General features: G+C 41.6%; 1 protein-coding gene across 2 annotated transcripts in view; it reads left to right on the forward strand.

The window, feature by feature from the left end:
• The window catches only part of pdlim5b (PDZ and LIM domain 5b), a 42,673-nt gene that overhangs the window by 17,613 nt on the left and 2,929 nt on the right, over nucleotides 1-22,131 (forward strand). The window contains exons 3-8 of one of the 2 annotated variants that reach the window (XM_086053827.1): nucleotides 1,071-1,222; nucleotides 9,945-9,975; nucleotides 10,412-10,914; nucleotides 15,133-15,281; nucleotides 15,881-15,908; nucleotides 18,032-18,195. In XM_086053827.1, coding sequence (XP_085909953.1) covers nucleotides 1,071-1,222; nucleotides 9,945-9,975; nucleotides 10,412-10,914; nucleotides 15,133-15,281; nucleotides 15,881-15,908; nucleotides 18,032-18,195 — 1,027 coding nt within the window. Of the gene's footprint in view, nucleotides 1-1,070; nucleotides 1,223-9,944; nucleotides 9,976-10,411; nucleotides 10,915-13,946; nucleotides 13,967-15,132; nucleotides 15,282-15,880; nucleotides 15,909-18,031; nucleotides 18,196-22,131 lie in introns of both variants that reach the window. The other variant, XM_086053828.1, reaches the window with a different exon arrangement.

The raw sequence follows: 22,131 nt of genomic DNA on the forward strand, positions 1-22,131 counted from the left end.
CTGGTGGTCACATTTGTGAGTGAGAGGTCTTAAATTGGATTAAAAGGTGTTAGAGGGGAAGCCAACCCAAAAATGTTCTAAATAATATATTGTATGAGCCCCCGCTAGTCTAAATACGGCATTTTGATGACAATTGTGACAATATGAGTTTTGAAGCAAAAGCCACACGTTTTTATCCTTCTCATGGGGCGGCCATTTTGTCACTTGCTATTGACTGAAAATTACATCACAGTTGCTCAGTGTTTGGGGAACAACCAATCACAGCTCACCTGTTTTCTGAAGCTGAGCCGTGATTGGTTGTTACCTAAGCAACTGTGATGTCATTTTCAGTTGACAGCAAGTGACAAAATGGCCGCCCCTTTAGATGAATAAAAACAGGTGGATTTTGCTGCTCAATTCGTATTCCACAAACACCTATATTACCAGAATATCAAGTTTAGACTAGTGGGCTGCATAGAACATATTATTGACCAGAAAATACTTTAAACTACTTAAAATGCAATGTTATGAATGTAAAAATCTGTACCCCATTACTTGATCAAGTCAGTCTTTTGTGAGTATTTGCTGAATGACGTTGAATTAATGATCTGACCCCGACGTCCGACTTTTTCAACGACCCTCCCCGCTGCCACTCCACCGCACTCGCCTGCTTTTCAACATCTTCAGAAGCGATGACTCCAATTGGACTCACGAGTACACCTGAGCCGAGTGCCTTCCCGTCAGTCCCGCCGCCCGCGCTCTTTCATGCTTGAGAGACGTGACGCATAAATATGGTGCATTGAGTGATTCATGCCCCGTCATCACGCCTTCTCATTGTGATGAATCTACTGTGTGTGATCATTTACAGGAGTGCCCCGACGTCATGTTTCTTATCAAACCTAGTATTTTCCCGGTCAAAGTCGGCAAAGGCACGTTCGTCAGAGGTCTCTAAAAGATGATCTCATCTTTCTGTATGTTTATTGCAACATTGAAGACACAAGTCTTCGCTGTGCCGTCGGTGACTACATATTCTAATCTTGGACGCAAATAAGAACTTGCTTTCTTGCATTTTTTGCATGTTATCCTCGCAGCTGACCGATGGAGGAAAGGCAGCCAAAGCCAAGATGAACATTGGAGACGTCATCCTCTCCATAAATGGAATCTCCGCTGAAAACATGAACCACCTCGAAGCCCAGAACAAGATTAAAGCCTGCACGGGCAATCTCAGCCTAAATCTACAGAGGTAATCAACAGTTTAGTCAAGCAGATAGTGACGTTGTAGTGGCTTCACGTTTAAAATTCCTGCTCTCGCTAGAGACAGGCCTGCATATTATTGTATTACGTTATGTCAAAAAAAAGAGTCTGCTGTAAACGTCTGCTTTTTAACACTCTTAATTAGCAGTGGAGACAGGCTCTTAGTGGCCGGCTTCGTGTACAGACCCAAATCTGTTGAAGTCATCAGCTCGGGCTTCAGTTTTGGTTTATGTCAAGTCGCGCTGAGTGCATCGAGCCGTCCTCTGCTCTGCCCATTAGGAAAAGGAAGAAACATGGAATTCCATTGCCTATACTAAAACTTTGACTGACTGTGATCCACTGCAGGAGGAACTCCTATCAGTTCAGTCTAGCTTGAGTTCAACCATCAACGCATCCCTTGCGTCTTCACTCCAATACTGCACATTTTAGTAGTGATGTCACAAACTGTGATCAGACATGTTCAAAGACGTCAAAGACTGTGTGCTTTTACTGTTAATGGAGATATATGTTGCATTTCCTCTTGTTTAACCCATTAAGGCCTAAAGCGCCTGACTCAACATCTCCCCATAACCTCAGGGCGACTATAGAATCACCCTCTTAAACCTGAGGTTCTCCCAGAAATTGAACATCTAAAAGATCATTTATCTCAGCCCCTGTAGAGATAAAAACGTAATTCCGAAAGAATTTGAGAGCTTAGACATGTGGCTTTCACACAGGCGCAAGTTATTATTTACTGTTACAATCGAAGATGTAAAAATAAAGTGTCAGTGCAAATGAAGCACTATTTTTAATTTAAAATGAAAATCCAGCGGTGATTACCATCCTCTATTCTGTTACAAAGACGCTGCTATCTACATCTACGAATATATAGCTTAACCATATATATAGAAGCTAACACTAATAATGCTGTTGGCTAACGCTAATCTATGCTTCCAATACATTTCAATGCAGCTCTGGTTACAAATCACAATTTTGCGAATACATTTAACAGAGACCCAAATACTGCGTCTGTGTACAAAAGATTAAAAAGTCAAATTTTCCCACAACATGTTCACTTTAACATTCTTTGGCATGAGTTCTTTAGCCTCTGACCATGCTGTTGTTAGCTAAGTGATTTGTTTATACCACCATCTCTCAAAATTACACTTTCCCACAGTGGGAGGTGCCCCAGATGACGACTTGCTAACAAACGCAAATGGCTCACATTCACCAGCCGATTGTTTGTGCCAAACACAGTAAAACATTGCTAAACGGGGGGAAAAAAAAAACAAGTAGCATGGCACGCACATGTTCAAAGCCGCAAAAGGTGACGACAGAAAAAAACCCTGGATTGGTTCGCAGGGCCTTGTTCTTCCAGCAGATGGAATTAGAAAGAAGCCTTGCCACTTAATGGTGGGAATGTAATCTTAAAATAACTCCATGTCGCAGCTGCATCTAATGGTCTGGGTAATGGGTGCACAATACATGGAAACAGTGTGTTGACAGAGTGCAGGTCCCCTAATATATACGTATACATATAAATTCTCCTAAAAGAAAATGCTATTTTGTCAAACTCGTCTTTCTTCAGTTATGTCCTCAGAATGTGCTTTAGGATCTTTCCTTTTTTTTTTTTAGGATCGCAGATCAGATTCTTGGGTTTGTGATAATATTCCGACAAAGTGCCAAAAGATGATTTATGTGAGTAAAATTTCGGCCCAGGCTGTAACTCTCAAGAGGTACACACGTCAGCCTCGCAATGTTTACCTTTTCCCCTTTCCAAACAGATCGTGTAACCACCACTACTTTTAAGGTTCATAAATAAACCCTAAAGTCCTAGCTTCTCTTAAAATAACTGTTGTGGGAGAGAGCAAACAATATCAACAGTGTGGCACTATTCTTGTAAGTATTCTGACGAATTGCATGGTTTCTAAGAACATACGCACATGTCACAAATTCTCAGTTGCGGGCACTTTTGAGATAAGTGAGTAAAGTAGTTGAAGGGGCAAAAAAACCACATCGCCTCGCACGCATTGAGGTATTACAAACTAAGGAGTCTTTCCATATATTGTCTGGTCAGAGGAGAGGCTCTGGTTTATTGATGCTGATGTTATTCCCTTGTTGCTAGGTGAAATAAAAGACTTGGATTGGGCTTTTGGAAGCACTTTCTCTAATCTTCACTGGCTATCGGACCTTAAGAAAGTATCATGTGCAAGAGGAACAGATGACTTGTCGCTTGGAGTAACAATCAAGTGCAACAAGCCTGCACTCCTCAGGAAAGAACCAACAAGATGCGCAAATGAAGGTTTCGTGTGTTTATTTAGGGCACAATTTGGCCCAAACAAACTCTTCTAGAAGTCTGATCCTTTGGTATACTTTGAGCAGATATGACCTAAAGTTTACACTTGGACTTCAATGGCCGTGCTTTGTTCGGTGATGGAAAGAAGCTTGTCCCCGGAGCTGCCCGACTCTTTAGTTACACAATGCAGGCTGTGGGAAGTAGCGTTTGGAAAGAATGATAATTGGTGTTTATTTATTGTCATTGAACTCTGCAGTACGCTGTAATGAAACACCTCTCCCCGGAGGTTGCATTTGGCAGAACCTGGTGTGGACAGATAATACCGATCTACACAGCTTTCACAGTGATCCGACCACATCCTCGTTTTTTATATAAAGTTAGCTACGTACATTGGAACCTTAGTTTGAACACAATGGGCCTGTTTTACTCCAGGTTCGCCCATTCAAGAACACGCGTAAACTTGATTGCGCACGGAAAGAGGTGTGGAAGCTGATTTAATAACCGCGGGCAGGATTGCGTCTGCCAATGGGCAAGATTCCCGTGCAGTTCATTTTGCGAGTTGTAGGGGGAGTGTATGCAAATAGGTTAATTTAGCACGCGTGTTATATGATTTATCAAACCTGAGACGAATTACGGCGGTTTCTTCTGCAGCGTTAAATAGCGCGTCTGAAAAGCAGGTGCAAACTAGCAGGCGGAGAACAGCTTTTCCACACATGTAAACATTTTTAACATTCCAGCCAACATTTTTTCAATATGTTGTCTATTCGGCAGTACAATTTCAGAATGTTTGATCCTATGGCTTATGGTTGCTGGCATCATTATGATCAATAATCATAATCAAAACGATCGATTTATTTTCTGCTTTTCAGAAATATGTTTGTGTCTTCCTCTAACATTTCCATCACTTCAAACTTCATTTTGCACTTTGCGGTGCTCTTCCGAATGACCCATGGTGAAAAAAAACATCTGCGCTAGCTAGCGAGCTAAAGCACAAAACCCGTTTTTACACCTGTTGCGATTAGCATGCGTAACCTATTAGAGTGAATGAACATGCAATTTAGCACCTGCTGTTTGAGATCTTAATAAATCAGACCCTTGGATTTTAAAACAATTATTCCCACCACCAAATAATTCAAATGGAAGCCAACCAAATACCTTCATTAATTATTTAGATACATAGTGTCAAGGTCATGAAAGGGGCGCAATGAACTAAGAATGTTTTACTGCTACCAGAAATGTTTTTGATACTATTGTAATAATAAACTAACAATACAGAACTACTGCATTAGTGTTGTTTAGTGATGGTCTAAGGCACATTCTGATTTGCAGTACGTACTGTATGAATTACAGTCACATCGCCACTGTAGGAACCGTTTTTTTTTTCCTTCTTCTTTTAAATCCAATCTCCCGTAAGGTTTTTTTAAACAGGGATTTGCTTAAACACACATGATCAAAATGAATCAAAAACTTGTGTTGCACATGCAAGGTCAAACCCATGAAAGGATTTCATTTTCAGTCCAAAAAATGAGTGATTTCAGACAGACTGAATAAGGCACCGCTGACATTCCGATGGAAATCAGTGACCCTAAACGCAGCCTTCTGATCTGGAGTCAAAAGGTTCACACCTCGCTTGGAATTTGTATAAACTGCCTCTCTGCTTTTCATATATTCTGTCCCGCAAGTAGTGTTGCATCCACGCTGTTTGATGTGTTTGGGGCTGCGGGCCACTTATTTGAACTCTAATCAAGGCATGCAGCTGTGGGTTGAGCATGCACACGTATTCATGCAGCGCCACTGCGATGGCTTGGCCACGGTTACTACGGGGGTGGGGGAGGGGGGGGGGGGGAGGAGGAGGAGGAGATGACAGTCTAATGATGCCTGAAGCCCCCACTGACTCCTGGCTGCCTCTTCCGCATGTGGCGTAGTGGTCAGAAGACAAGAATGAGCGGACGGGAGCGCATCCAATAATGGAAACTACTCCCACCTCTCGACGCGCCCTATTCGTCAACCTGTTCGGCCTCTAATGTAAACGGGATCATGCTCTTGCTGCTCTGTTCCAACTGGCTCCATAGGTATCACTCACACCGTTGCATGACAAGGCACACAGTTATTATCGACACGAATAAGTTTCATCGCTCTGGAGCATGCATTCTATCGATTATTCCGAAGCTTAATCGAGTAATCGGTTAAAGAAATATTTTGCAGTAAAGTTGATTGCTAAACACTTTTTTTCGTACTGCTGTTTAACCGATAATTGTCGTTTGGTACTGTTTGATGATCAAGCAAAACAAAATAACAATTAGGCAATATCACACAAGAGGCAGTGATTTTGTACTCAACAACCTTTTTCAAACTGAGAGCCACTTAATGGGTACTGATTAATGCGTAGGGCCACTAGTTTCATATACATTTGACCCCCATTTGACATTTTTTTGGGACTCCTGAAGGTCACTGGATTCCCATGGGATTCCCAAGGGATGGGAGTCAACTTTACCTTTAAACTGCATTGGGACGGTACAGGAGAAAAAGTTCACGGGAGTGGGATTATCCAGAAGGGGAAACAAAAATTTGGAAAGGGGCGATCAACAGTTTAAAAAATGAGTAAAATGCAATTTTAGATTTTTATTTTTTCGGTGGGAGCTGGATTGAAAATCCACTTCCTTGTCACCCTCTAATTTGCATATTCTCATATTAAAAAAAAAAAGGGAAAAAAGTATTTTTTCATTTTCTTTTTTCTTTGTTTTTTGGGGTATTAATTTATTTTCCCATTGCCCCCCATTTATTATGGAAACATGTAAATTTTTATTATTTTTCAAAAGAGGGCTTTTTTTTTTTTTTTTTTTTTTTTTTTTTTTTAGGGCTTTGAGAAAAGAAAATCCTGTGCATTTCAGTGGCCTTTAATTATATTTACATTACATTTTCACTATTCGATCCTTTTCCCCTGCAAATAACAGGGGTCGAACGTTTTACGTATGTCTTTGTAGCATAACAGATTAAATTGACTATTATTCTTTCCGTAAACTGATTGAGTTACTGGTTTGGTATGTAACATAACAGAAAATAGGAAAACATATTGATCATTTTTTTCCCAAAGTAAAAGCAGATGTTTGCAAGTGTTTTATTTTGATTAAACACAAAGATAATCAGACTGCTTTCACGGACAACTCCAGAAGTTAGAGAATTTTAAATGGTCAGATGCGCAAATCAGAGGATTTTGACAATTTTACGTTCATCGATGGCTCTAACGATTAATCGATTATCAAAATAGTTGTTGATGAATTTGATTGATTAATTGTTGTGCAGGAACAATTCATTTGCTGAGAGCAACAGATACTAGAGTGTGCACATTGAATGGAATATCAAGACATTTTTAACAATTCTGGCCTTTATCATGTTTTGGAAAAAAAAAAACTTCATGCAGGATTTTTTTTTAATCTAGGCGGTTGCTATGCATTATAATGATAGAGGCCTGAGGATCTCATGTTTGTCTGCATTTTTTTTTTCTTTTTCATTGACTATTGAATAAATATACCTGGCAGCCACATGCGAGAGCTGCATATGTCTGAAGCTGTACCATTTGGGACTTATCCAGTTTTGACATGGAGCTCTCCCACCACGCTTTTAACATTCATCATTCACCACAGATACTGAAAGTTGGATCTTGTCGAGGAAGATTTGGGAATAATGAAAGCTGTTTTTGACATGAGAAGCATGTGTGAATTCTCCAGTACTTCGTCGTGTGATATGCAGAGTCTCTCATGTGGTGAAAATATGCCAGTTAATTGAAGCAAATTGACAGTGGCAGATGTTTAAGTCAGAGCTGCATGAGGTTCCGCTGAAATCAGTCGACTATCAACTCGGGTCGTGCGTCCGCTTGCCTCTCCATCATTCAGTCAAATGCCACATGCTAGACTGTTTCTCTTGGCTCTGCACGAGACGCCGACAGGATGGAAATGCTGCCTTATCCGCCCAAGGCTTATTCCTTCGCTTAACCTTCCCGGTCTGGATGTCTATTTGTCCATGTGTGTGCGTGACCAAGTTGATTCGCAGGGAAGTCAAGGTTGATGAGGACCACTTAACGTCTCTTAGCTGTCGTGCCCCCACATGGAGTGACATAATGGAGCTATTTAGGCAAGGATCAGTCATCCTTACAACTGCACCATTTGAGCCACATTTCGACAATTTGTTTAATTTTCAGGAACAAATTGAGAGATGCTAATAGCTAAAAGATAATCAGGTCCGGTGTAATAAGACCCTATGCAAACATAATCAACTACGAAGATTGACAGCAGTGTAAGTATCTGAACATGTTAAGTTGTTTTTTTTCCCCCCATGGTTCCATAGTTGCTAATGTTGTAGGGTTGTACTCTACATTTTGTTTGTGATCATATATGAAATGACAGTTATTTAACTGAGACATTTTAATCGATGTGTTTACTAGGAGTGTAACAATTTAATACCATGCGGCTGCATTGATGGATTCTTAGCAAGTAATCCAATGTGGGATGGCATATCGATATTAAATCAGTTTGCAAGGTCAATAATCGTCTCGATGCGATGCTGTCATGCATGTAAAGTTCATTCATTCATGTAAATGTGAGTGAATACTTGTTTGTCTGTATTTGCCCTCTGATTCACTGGCAGCCAGCCAAGTGTGTAATGCTAATTGTTGCTTTATTTTCCCTCGGGTGTGATGTCATCAGAATGGCATGTAGGTAATACACACACACTTTCAGTTTTTGGGTAACCGCCCCAAAACATACAAACCATATAAGTTCAGCAGCAAAATGCAACCACTTTTAGCCATCGCAGGGGGCGGCCATTTTGTCACTTCTGACGACTGAAGACGACATCAAAGTTGCTCAGGGCTCAGATAACGACCAATCACGGCTCACCTATTTTCTGAATCTGACGGACAGTAGTGAACTGAAGTGACAAAATGTCCGCCCAATGTGCTAGCTAAAAACGGGTGGATTTCTCATATTCCCCAATATTAATCAGACTGCCGTGTTTAGACTAGTGGGCCTGCATAGAACATATTCTGGAAAAAAACATGTTTCTGTTGACTTCTACTTTAAGTCAGACATACTTTAGTTGGCGGTAGTAATGACTAAGAAATTATGGTCTGTAATACATTATTTTAAGAGTGACGATACATTATTACATAACGTAATAAGGGCCTATTTGCACACACATGATCCATCTCCCGTCCCTAAGTTCGGTATGTCCATGTGGATACTTGGTCCAATTGGGTCCAAGCCGTCAAGTCGGGGAGACAAAAAGCAGAGGAGGCTTGGTTGAGCAGATGTTCACGGGACCACCCCTACTAGTGTTTTTTTCAGTTTGCTCTGAGAAGAGACAGATAGGGTGTGAAACCACCCGGCCGCGCCACTCCGGGCCGCTGATGTCACACACATCATCTTCCTAATGGAATGTGCCATTTGATCTTGACTCCCTTTTCTGTTTTCTTTGGCCCGGTGTGGTGTTGATCCGTAAGTACGCTGGAAAATAAGCTCTGTCTATATTAACTGCTAAGTGGAAACAGTAAGCGTAGATGCACACACAAATGACATCAACATCTGGCCCGAGGGCGTGGCTCGCTAATAAGCCAGCGTCGTAACGGAAATGCATGAGACTGTTTTCCTAATATAGCAGCGCGGGAGGATGGGAAATGGCCTTGCTTAGTCAACTTGTTGCCGTTTCCATTTCCAAAACAATGGTCATTTGGTCCTAAAGGATTATTGATGCCAAAAAATAAGTGTGATTTTTAGTCATAATATGGAATTTGACAATGGTTTCGCCAAGGTATATATTATGGCATCAATGAATTCTTAACCCGCAAGACTAATAATAGTTCGTGGGTGACTTTTCCACAAAAAAACATCAGTACAGTGGTGCCTTGAGATACGAGTTGAATTCATTATGCGGCGTGTGTTCGTAACTCAAAATACTTCAATCGTCTATCGCCATTGATAGGAATGGAAATGCCATTAATCCAATGCAGCCTGACAAAAAAAGCCTGCCAATAATATTTGTAACTGTTTTTTTTTTTTATGCGCTGTATAAAAACCTACAGAAATGACATAACGAATTCAATTGAGTGCTGATGGTGTCGCGGTGCACTCGCCAATTCAATGGCCATTGTGCTGCTCCTTGTGGAGTTGGCCACTTGGGGGCACTATACTACACACATACGGATATATATGGAGCCAGTCAAAACTCCTCAGTCCACACCCCACTGCCACCATACAGTGCTCATATGTCAAATTTTTACTCTCCATTCAAAGCATAACATCGGCCGAACGGCGTCTCAAATCTCTGAAAACTTGGAAAGGCACCCCGATATCTCAACTGAGACGACTGGAAATGCATTTTGTCCTTTAAATTTCGAGAACAAACAGCCCGTTTTCATGTGTTATTGTTTCTGTCTTCACAGAGTCTCAAGCGCTGCCACAGGCGGGTCTAAGGTATGGTGTCAAATATTTGTCTAACTTCCTCTTCATGCCCTGTAAACATTTGCCCTTCTGAGTTCATGTCAGTGTGCTTTGCATGCTCACCTGACCCTGGCGTGCCACATTTTGTTGTACCACAAGCATGTCTTTATTCAAAGGAGACACCTTATGCATTTTTCATTTCAGTTGTTGCTTGAAAGTGGCTCTGGATCCTCACCCAACATAACTGAACAGATCTTGGGCCGAGGGACTAACACACATTTACAGCAATAGACTGAAATAAGAATGACTTAAAATGTCACTTTTGTATAAAATGTCTCCTTTAAATAGGATCACAGCTCACGAGTTTGAAAAATGATTTGCCTTTGAACGCTGCTTTACAAGCATTACAGCGGTTTGGTTGTGTGTTGTTTGTGAATGCTGCATGCCGTGTGTCTCCACCTGGATGCAGGTTGAACCTCAAGAAATCATTAAGCCCGTCCCGATCACCCACACGGCCCCGAGCGCCACATACACAAAGCCGTCAAGTCAGGCCGCTCCCGCCTACAACAAGACAGCCCGGCCATTTGGGGGCGACAGAGGCTCGCCGGCTCCTTCCTCCGCCCCAAAAGTGGCCTTCATCCCCTCCGAATCGTCGGCTTTCACGCCGGCTCAACCTCTCTCTCAAGCGCCGCACCCTCCATTCCCGCTTAAGTCCTCCCTCACCACCCCGGACTCGTTTCCGGCTCCCCAAGCTAGTCCCGCTCGCTCCACCATCAGCTCCCCGACCTCCTCCTCGTCCAATTCGTCCTCTCCAGCCAGAGTGACGGCCCCTTCCTCCCACCCCTCTGTGCCGCAGCCGTCCGTCTATAACTCCCCCATCAATCTCTACTCCAACAACAACGCCTGCGAGGTGGCCATGGGGCAAAGGCGGGGCCTCCTGGAGAGTCAAGGCCTGTCGGAGCAGTTCAACGGGTAGGTACCATCAATCAGACAATCGTCGCGTGTTTGCCGTTTGCGCTACACAACAACAAAATGTGAGGACCGGCAATCCCATCATAGTCAGCCGGGTCCGACATTATTGGTAGCTCGACAATGCCATTACAAATTCCATAAATAAATAAGAAGAAATCAACACATTTTGGTGTTGTACCCCAAACATTTTATTTTATGCTAATATGGTGTTTTATTTGAGTACATTAGTATATGTAATATGATATATCATGAATACATGTATATGGGGCCCCTAGTCAGTAAATACCCGCTTATCCCGACGTGTGCACTGTTCAGAGTAGGCCGAGGCTGCCAATGCAAAATGTGAAGCGGCAGCGGTAAACAAATACAGATAATCGGGCCAAATTTGAGCACGTTTCCTCTCTTTTGCTCAAAGCCAGCAAATGTTTTATTATCGCTTGTCGCCAAGAGACTATCCGAAGCAATTATTCTCTGGCGTGGAGTGTGTTATGTCATTCCCCCTCCCCCCTCCCCAATCTGCCCAGAAAACCATCGGGACTGACAATCGTTAAGGTTAAACCTTTTGAATATTTTATGACGGCAAATCCTTTAGTGTGTGATCACAAAGTTGGGTCAAGCCACAGGCTCTGTTCTTGCGACGTGAAACGGATACAATAGCCAATCAGGAAGCTCGCTGAAGCTCGCACTGTTGACAGGAACAAACGGAGAAGCAGCTCAAAAGTGTTGAAAAGACATGATGAAAAAGACACGTAGAACAGCTTGCATCCGCACTCTAGATACCGAATAAGCTAGCTGTTAGCCTAGCTCATTTTATTTCTTCTTCTACTCCCACTCTTTCTTGCTCTTTGTATTTTTGTGACAGCATGGCTGTCGTGTGGCACCGTGCTGCCTCTCACAGGTCACTCTTGGTACTGTGACATACAGTAGTGGTGTGTGGCTACGTCGGACATCACTACGCTACAAACTTGACGAGCAGTAAGCACACACTCTGTAAATGTTTTCCTTGTCACGTGGATCATAAAAATCGGTTAAGTTAAAAAAATTGCGACGTGTATATCCCGCTTAAGTGTGCTTTAGTCGGTGGTTTCAGAGACAGCTGCGGTTCACCGAGTGATGTGGTGTTATGCTACCGGAGAAAACGAAACGTTCCACTCGGCTTTGTGAAGCGTCACGCCCGTATTCCTCCCCTTTTCCAAATGCATCAGTCAACGCCAGCGTTTTCACACAAGGCACAATGCACATCTTGTTGAAGTATTCTGCCGGGTATTGGTCCTGGCAGGAGAACACAGTGTGGACTTCATGCTACCTCGCCGCTGCTTTGGCGCTTGTTTTATGATTTAGCACTGTCTTGACAGCTTGGTTTTCTTTTTGGAACATGTTGGAGCGACTGGACTAATAATACCCTAATAAATAATGTCTTGTGTATTATCTGTGAAGACGATTTCCCGTAGTTCTGTCAGAGTCTATGGACAAGAATATTGGGAGAATACTCCAGAATGTGGTGGTGTAGTAGGGAAGTCTTTTTTGGCGTGTATATGTTCGATGTTTTGCCTATTCATCCAATATATTGTTATTGGCTTGTCCCGCCCACTCTGAAGCAGGGTACACACATTTTTAATATCTTGTTGGATTTTTTAAGTGAGAGAGAGAGAGAGAGAGAGACACCACAAAAATCGGCAAGTGTATTCCGACTCATGAGTAGGGATGCAACGATTCACCCAAGCCCCGATTCGATTTTCAGTTCCCGGTTCTCAATTCGATTCGATTTTTAAAAATTTGCCACCATGCTTGTTTCTGCGCACTAGTGTGGTTCTGCGGCCATCCACAAACGCAATACGCAACGATGTTTGGCGCAAAAGCATAATTTGATCTGCTCATTCAAAATGTGCTATGCATCTGGAATGAAAAAAAACGTTTCAAGACATCATTTTCTAGATGAACTTAAGCAAGTCGATTTTTCGCTAATCGTTACATCCCTACTCATGAGCGAAAAAAATAAGCGTTTTAGTATTCCGTCATTGATTAAAATGGTAGCATACGGCCCCAGCTGTACTCATGGTCTGCGCCCACACCACCTACTTGAGCAAACAAAAAGGCTTTAACACTTACCAAAACCAAATGACCGTGGTTACGTCATTTCCGCAAACTCTTTTTCAAAGGTCTTAGAGCCACGATTGATACAATAAATAAAACGTCAGACATGAGTGTTTGATCATTGTTTTCATTCATTCCAAGGACGTTGAAGCTTTTGGACCGTCCTTTGTGGGGTGCACTCAATTGAGAGTAGAGAATTGTCCCAAATGCTCTTTTTGGTGGGTACCACGAGCTTTGGAGAGTGACACTTAGCGTATTAAAGACAGTACACTCTAGTCTAGAAGTGTCTTTTGGCTTTTTTTCTTGTCAGGAAGTTAGTGTGTGCTGTGTGTGATAAGAAAAGGGGAAAAAAGAGTGTATTTCGAGGTAAAAGAAGTGTTAAAAAGTCAACAGCAGATCAGATGATACTGACACTGCCTTGAGCATACAACCCTTCATTGTGCTATTTAAACAACTGTTGGATAGGAGCAATTGGTTTGACACGTTGATCAAAGGAATGCCTCTCTTAATGCAAATTCCAAGGCAGTGTACGGAAAAGTCATCGTCTATCCTTTTAGGTTCAAATATCAAATATGAAACCTCAGCTGTGTGTTTTTTTGGTAAGTAGAGTTTATAATGTTTTTTTTTTTTTTTTTGCCTGGTCTCCAATGACCGCAGCTTTTAAGTGGGTACTTTGAGGCTTAAAAAAAAAAAAAAGAAAAGAAATCAAAGCAAATATCTGGGTGTCTCCACATTGAAACAACCAAAGTTGTTCCATTCATTTATTTGAAGCTCAATGTCCCTCCGTTGCTGCATGAGTGCATGTTTTGTTGTGGATTTTATATGTTCACATTTTCTCAGAAGGGCTTTTTTCTCCCCCCCCCCCCCCCAAAACGCGTTATCCTTGCTCTGACTCCGCGCTTCAGTCCACCCCAATTTTGTCCTTTCTTTGCCCGCAGGTGGGAGGAGATTCCGACAAGTTAGTCCCGCGAATGATCATTTCTCTCCTACAGTAACTTACTGCACATTGCTGTGGTTTTATGATTAACAGCTGCATGTTTGCACTGTTGTTTTTGTGTGTGCCCTTGCTTAGCAACCTGCCCATGTATACAGCCTGCACATACTGATGTCAAAGTCTAATCAGTTTGATGATAATATAGTCACACACCGCAGGCTGCTATCAGCTACACGATTGATTACTCGATAGATTGATAAGGTATTCAACCTCAAATCATCACAAGGGGGGTTCACAAGGCCTTTTTGGAATCACTGTTGGTTATTTATCCTCAGACAAATGACTCCACTATTTTTAGGGGCCTCGTCAGGCCCCAAAAACTCACCAATTTTCATGCCATGAAAACGATGGCGTGTGGTTTTTCCATCACCGCTTGCATCTTTGATATGTACTTGTTGTTATAGTGCAGCCAGGCAAGCTCACTACTGGTCGGGCTCCATCTGTTTCCGTTAGTGTCGTATTTGTTCAGGGCCCACGCAATCACCGCTTCTGTTTAGACAGCCAGACGCGTCGTGGCTTTGATTCATCGGACACACGCGTGGAGTTTTTTTTTTTTTAACAGACTTGCGTGCATGTGAACACGAATACTTCAAGTAGCTAATATGCATGTTTTTTGGGGGGGAGGGGGGGGGGGGGGGTAGGCCTAAGAAGTGCCCGGGGAAAACCCACACAAGCATTGGGGGAACATGCTAACTCCACAAAGAAGGCCTGAGCAGAGATTCAATCCAAGAACCTCCCGATTCGGGGTCGGACGTGTTCACCACGACGTCACTGTTCTTCGCATAACAAACACATGTTGAAATTCAAAACGTCTCATGCCAGTGTGCAGGTGCACATTTGCTTATGGAGTGAAGGCTGGCACGTATTATGTAGCACATTATCCCCATCTTGTGGTGGAATGCTGGCACTGACTTTTTAAATGCAGGGTGTCTGCAGAAATCAAAGTCATAAAGTATTCGATTTGATTTCACAAAACTTAAAACAAGGACGAAAAGGCTTAAATTTGGGTTTGTTCAATCTGCAGATACCCTGTTTATGAAATTCCACATCATTGATGTCCTTAAATCATATGTGTGATAAATAGAAAAAAATGGCGCACTGAGCCAACGCAACATTGTAATCACACACAGGAAAGAGTCGGACACGAATCACGCGTCTGCTCCGAGTGAAGCCAGCAAGAAGCGACTAATCGAGGACACGGAAGACTGGCACCCGAGGGCCGGAACCTGCCAGTCCCGCTCCTTCCGGATCCTGGCCCAGCTCACTGGCACTGAAAATGGTGAGTTAATGCCTTGTCACAATTGGATCGGAGATATTTTTGGAGACTGGACTCACGTTCAAGGTCCAGGTGCCCTATTCCGATTCAACACGTATGTCCCCTTTTTTTTTTTTTTTTTTTTAGGAGGGGGCATGTACATTTCAAGTCACACATATCCCGTCAGGCTGTATTTACATGAATGATAAATGAACAGAACTGTGCATTTTACTAAAAATTGAGCATCCGTTATTAGTCATTCGTCTGCAGTGAGGGTACCTTTCCGTCGTCCGTCATTCGCCTTTTTTCTGGGGGGGGTAAAAAATAGTACCCGCCTATAGGCCGGTCCACCTCTAACTTTAAACGTCCGTCAGCGATTCCGACGGCAAACTTCTATTACGTCACTGTACATGCGGTCCTCAGTTTGGAACGGAGATCCGCTTCTCCACATTTGCACAGAAGTCGGAACGCGTCTTAGTTTGTCACTAACCTACACAAACGCAGTAGTAAGGTCATGATTACAGTAAATACAGAATTTATAGGAAGAAAACGTGAATATATTGCACATTTATGTATACGTAGGCTCTAAATGAAATCTTTTTGTTTTCTTTGTTTTTACGCAGAGGAATCTCTGGAGAACAACGGAAAGAAGTAAGTGCGTCTTTGTCCCTTTATCCTTGTACGCCAAACTCAATGGTCAGTCCGAGTACATCTTGCCTAAATTGAATTTTGGAGAAATGCGTCTGGAAGTTGACAGGGTCGTGACTTTAAATGTTCAATCGCAATGCTCCCTCTAGCTGCCTGCCTTGGCAAAATCAGCACAGGTCATAGCCAATACCAACAACGCAGGCAACTCTGACGACACAACCCTGTCCCGTGTCCTGTCCCTGCCTTTGCCTCCTCTTTGGTTTCACTCGCTTCACTTGCCAATCTTTCTCCTCTCTTGTCTTGTCTTGTCTTTTATTTCCGTGTGATGGTGTGAATCAGGGCCACCAGGTTGGACCCAGAAGTTGTAGAGCACAAGTGCAACAAGCTCAGGGATTGGCATCATGGCGTCTCTGCAAAGGTGCTAAACGTGTAGCTGGGCAACACCTGGAGTTGTTGTTTATTTATTTTCCTTTGTATATTGTAATACTGCATATCAACGGAATAGGATTATTCTCAAAGTCGCACAAAGTAGCCATAACGACCCAATGCGACTTAACAGTATATTTTGCCGTATATTTTGTAGACGACAGCACGCTAAAGCATATGTTGTTTGTCAGGCTCTTTTTCCCCTTCACACTTTGTGTGTACGCTTCATTTCTCTGAAGTCTGTTTCTATTCTGTGTTCTGCACTAACCACTGTAGAATGCATCTTTTCACTCTTGATGAATTCATCTCAATAAACTCTTTTGTTCTTTCTGGTTGTCTTTGCTTCATCTTTTAGTCCTTCTGGAATTTACAGTTAAATGACTTGCTAAATAATTGGCATTATATACTGTGTAGGGAGTCAGATTTTTTTTTGGGTGTCATGATGCGGTGAGTCGGTCATAAGAAATTGAGACGTTTTTAAGACGTGATGACTTCATTTTTAAATGAGATGATGTAGAGAAAAATTTGACTTTCAACGTGACATAATGTGTCTGTTGTAAGGAATCATCACTGACATCAAGTATAGTAACACATTATTTTTGAAGATATGTATGGTATGACACATTTTTAAGACATAATTCTTATTAGTGTATAGTATAGGAAAGACACTTTACATGACATGATTTACGGTAAGACCATTTTTGGAAAATCTATTGTGTGACAGTAATTTTGAATACTACAGTGTACAATACCAGATTTTTATGATTAAAAAAAAAAAGTCCACGGTAAATAATTTGAAAGCGTTTTTCCCATTAATGCTACATAACCTGTACAACTACATGTTTTTTTTCTTCTTTTTTCACTGCCTTAAACGAAGTTAATGAACTTGGAACGTGAACAGTCCAAAATAGCAGTCAGTGCTCGAAAGTAAAAAAAAAAATAAAAAAAAAAAAATATATATATATATATATATATATATATATATATATATATATATATATATATATATATATATGTATATATGTATATATATAGTTCATGAGGTGACATGGCGGGCCACCATTTTCCCGAAGAGCTGTCACTTCCGGTGACGGAACTCCCGGCACTTCCGTCACCGGAAGTGACGGAACTTCAACCAATTCCGTCACTTCCGGTGACGTAAGTTCCGCCACTTCTGGTGACGGAAGTGACGGAAGTGACGCAAACGTCCGTCACTTCAGGTGACGGGAGTGGCGGAACTTCCGTCACCGGACGTGACGAATTGGCGGAAGTTCAGTCACCGGAAGTGACTGAAATGACGGAAGTTCCGTCACCAGAAGTGACGGAAGGGGCGGAACTTCCGTCACCGGAAGTGACGGAAAAGCGGAACTTCCGTCACTTCCGGTGACGGAACTTCCGCCTTAATGATTGAAAAAGTTAAGAAATTATTTTTTATCTCATTTTTTTTATTTCTGTCCTGTAATAATGTAGTGTCATTTTTTTGCGAACGTGACATGAATTACACAAAAGGGATCAATTCTAACATTACTTGATGTACGTGCGTACAGTAGTTGGTGCTTTTTGATCGACGTGGATCATAATAAAAAAGAGGAATCGGCAGCCAGCAGTATTTTGTTAGTGAAAAATTCTCAACCAAATGGAACCTACCTTGCATGTGTGAGTTCAACATGATTTATTCCAAGTGTGTATTCATTCCCTAGTGATGTCATGGATAAATCCTCTCCCAGTGCGCACACCTTGCCTGCAGCCAAAACATTCTCCAAAGCTACGCCTCCTCGCAATGGCAACGTGGTGGTGGCTCCCTCCGCGTTCAAGAGCCCCGCGGCTCAGAACAAGCCCTCCTACCAGCCTGGGGGTCCATCAGGTAATTTAGACCATTGTTTCCTGACGCTTATTGAGCCAAGGCACTTATTTTTTATTTTTTCCTTTGCATTACAAAAATATCACGCAGGAATGGGGAAATCACCGTATACTGAAATGTCATGATTTTGTCCTAATTAACTCACACAATGTACTTGCTCGATGTTAAGTTGTTCTGCTCGTCACTATACGTCACTGGTATAGATATGATTTTCACTATATACATATAATTGAATCATGATCAATCATGAGGGGAAGTCAACCCAAACATATTTTTTTTCAATAATATGTTCTATGCAGGCCCACTAGTTGAAACAATGCATTCTGATTAATATTGCGTTTGTGGAATAGGAGTTAATCCACACGTTTTTAGCCATCATGGGGTGGCCATTTTGTCTGTTTTCTGAAGCTGAGCCATGATTGGTTGTGTGACCTTAGCCCTGAGCAGTTGTTATGTCATTTTCAGTCGACAGAAGTGACAAAATGGCCGCTCCCTGAGATGGCTAAAAATGGGTGGATTTTGCTGCTTAACTCATATTCCACAAACGCAATATTAATCAGAATGTCATGTTTTAATTAGTGGGACTGCATAGAACATATTCTTGAAAAAAAAAATGTTTTGGCTGACTTCTGCTTTAAGTACAGTTTTTTCTTATCTATGCTTCAGCGTTAATGTGTGAAATGAGAATAATGTTGCAGGTTCTCACAATAATAAGTATCATTTAAAAAAAAAAGAAAACTTTGTTTGTGAAAAAAAAAAAAAAAAAAAAGTTTGAGTACCACTGCTCTATAAAAACCAAGTGTAGTTAGTCCATCTTCTCCACAGAGGGCGCTGTTGTACCTCCAAAGAGCTGGCCCGAGCATTCCCAGCAGGTTTAATTCCCAGCGCTAAGCCATTTAAAGATTACAGACTCTATAAAAAACTCTGAGGTGTTCCGTTAATGAGCTCAGATTATTGGCTTCCCTCCAGATCACTTTCAGTTAAATACCTTGTGAAATTAAGAACGGTGTTGTTTATTTAGGCCGCACAGTCTCCAGACCTCGGCGGGGGGTCCACTACTTGATGAAAAGCATCAGTCAGCAACACGAAGTGAGCAACATGCTTCCATAGAGAGGCCTGTTGTGGAGTGGCTGCTGAAAGGTACCTGAGAGAGGCCACAGTCGGGGAATCTTTCGCCTCACTTTGCCAGCTTAACACATGCTTGACTTTATGTCAACATGCGCGTCCAGTTTGACTCACTAAATGTAGTGTGATTCATAGCGCTAAAACTCTTGTTTGTATTTCTCATTAACTTGCTTTTTATAAGTACGTAATTAAGATGAACATTTATGATCTCCACGAAGAAGGTTTTTTTTTACAATTTCTTTCTTACATAACCGACTTCCTGATGGGAAAAAAAAAATCATTGTTTAAAGTTTAGTGAGTGAGTTAGTGATAAGGCATTTTCTTGATTTTTTTGTTTTGTTTCACATTTTTAAATACAGTTGCGCTTTGAGACTCGAGCAACCCGACTCACGTGGTTTTCGAGATGTAATCCATCGTTCTGTTGTTTTTTTTAATTTTTTTTGCTTTGGCTTGCAGCAGTTTTCCTTCTTTCTTTACTGTCAAACTGAACATCAAACAAAAACAATTGTAGGTAGTACATTTAAAACAACCACACAATATTGTCTTTAGTTCCACTAGCTTAATACTTACACATAACGTGAAATGCCATAGACAGGCTAACAAATACCACTATTGTGGCGGTGTTGTAACACTTAAAACATCAAATGGTGCATGAACACATGTAAACAGACAATATAGTCTGTCTACATGTGCTTTTAATGTAGTCAATTAGTAATGCATGATATTTGTATTTTATTTCAGGAAAAACATTTTAATTTCGGGCCACTAATGTCTATTAATTTAGCCTGAGTATCTTTGAGGGCGTGCTATTTGGTGTTGGTCGAAATTAGGATTTATTTGCCTTGGCGTCGTTAGATCAATTTTCTTTTTTTTTAAATCAAATGTTTTTCTCCTTTTTTCATTAAAAATGCCACTTAATGACAAAATTCAAGCATACGCGGACAGTGTATCTGTGAATGTGTATGTTTTGTTGCTGATCCCAATCAGGATTGTTTGGCCTTGGCGGAAGTCTCATTCTTTGTCACTCACTTCTAAAATGCGAGTCAAGTCGTAGCTCACAAACAGAATGCAGATGAGTCGCAGAATGAATGGCTAATGCCAGATGCTAACACTTCAAACATGTTTTGGAATAAGCCTAATAATCCTTCTCTGAAAAAAAAAAAAAAAAATGCAGCTGTAATCAAACCGAGATACTTTTGAGCGGAGCAGACAAAGACGCGACTCCTGCTGTGATTCGGTTTTGTTGTCGTCTCACGCTGACTTCTGGCTTCTTATCTCGCGTACGCAGCCTGACTGCAGTGACAGCATTTCTTTCTTGCCCCCACCAAGCCTTCCCTCCTACCCTGTGCTCTTTAGTCTCTCAGCGTAGCAACTTTGTCATAGATAAGAACCCTCAGTGAAAGCTAATTTGCCCCCAGCGGTGCACATTCGGCATGGGGATGCTGCTCAAAGTAACCATGACACTTTTATCTGACTGACGCTTCAATCGTGATGATGTACTTTGAAGGTATGTTAGCGTGCGCCAGCGAGATATTCATCACCGTGTTGGAGCTCTTGTAGTGCTTGTGTATTGTTTAATGAATTTAAAGTAAAAATATCATTAGCCTAAAATCATCGTCGCCAAAGTCATTTTTGCTTTTACATCACCAATAAAAAAAAATCAAAAAATACACATTTTTTAATTTTTTTTTTATGTGGATTCTCAGTCATCCAGGTCATGATAATCCGCAAACTCTGAATCAAGGCAACTAGACTCTCAAAACATTCAGCGATAGGCAACTATGCTATTAGGCTAACTATATGAAAAGTTAAGAATTTCAGAGTCATTGTTATGCTACACTGGCTTGTAATCAAGGAGATTGGCATCTTTGTCATGAGCACTTAGTATTATTGCTGGACCAGCCAGGACACCTCATATGTGGTGTCTGTTAAGAGTCGTTTTTAACTAGACACTTAAATGATCAGACTTTTAAACGTGCACAGTGATACAGTAGTTTTCAGTCCACTATTCCCAAATTCAACCATTCACAGTTGCTAAAGATTAACTGGTAGCATTTTTTTCCTAAATGCCACAAAATGGTGCCAAAGTTTTGGCAAAATTAGGAAAGTAGTAATTAGTGTCAAGGTCCTGCATAGAGACAAGCTTTGTCTGTTGGAGGGGAGGACATAGTTTATCATGGGTTGTTAGCGGAAATTCTGGTGAGTCTCTGCTACATGTGCATGTTCACGCGCACTTTTTATGAAAAAAAATAAATCATCTGTTTTTATAAATGATATTCAATTGTTTTGGCTAGCAAGCTTTCCAGTATATTTAAAGTAAAAGCTGATATTGGCAATTGGATACGAAGTAGATACATGATTTTTGTTGTTCTTTTTATGGTGACTGGAATAGTAGCTTAGACTGATTTTACTTCATATGAGCCATTTTGCCATCCACATTTTGTTGATGTTGAACAAAACAATTTTATCAAGCACGCTCCTGCACTGTCAATTTTACGTCTTTTTTATTCACTGAATCTTTACACCCCACTCTGCCGGAAGGAAGCATTTGTTATTTGGCTTCTCAAAGTTTTGCTCATAACGCTCCTTGTCAGCGGTGGGTCTCGTCACATTTCCCTCCAGCTCTTTGTGCGAGGGCAGACAAACAGCCACCTCCATCCTGGAAATGTTTTTACACGAGGAAAGTGGAGAGGGAGCTTAGCGCATCCCTTTGCATTTGTTTTGATCCGAAAGCTGGGACGTTATTTTCGCAGGTGTCCACGCTGACTGCGGGAATGTTTTTTAGCCACGGAGGGGAAAAAAATGGATCTCCTT

This window comes from Filicampus tigris, chromosome 15, assembly GCF_054856515.1.
Source record: "Filicampus tigris isolate MCC_2025a chromosome 15, RoL_Ftig_1.0, whole genome shotgun sequence".
NCBI classification, from domain to species: Eukaryota; Metazoa; Chordata; class Actinopteri; order Syngnathiformes; family Syngnathidae; genus Filicampus; species Filicampus tigris.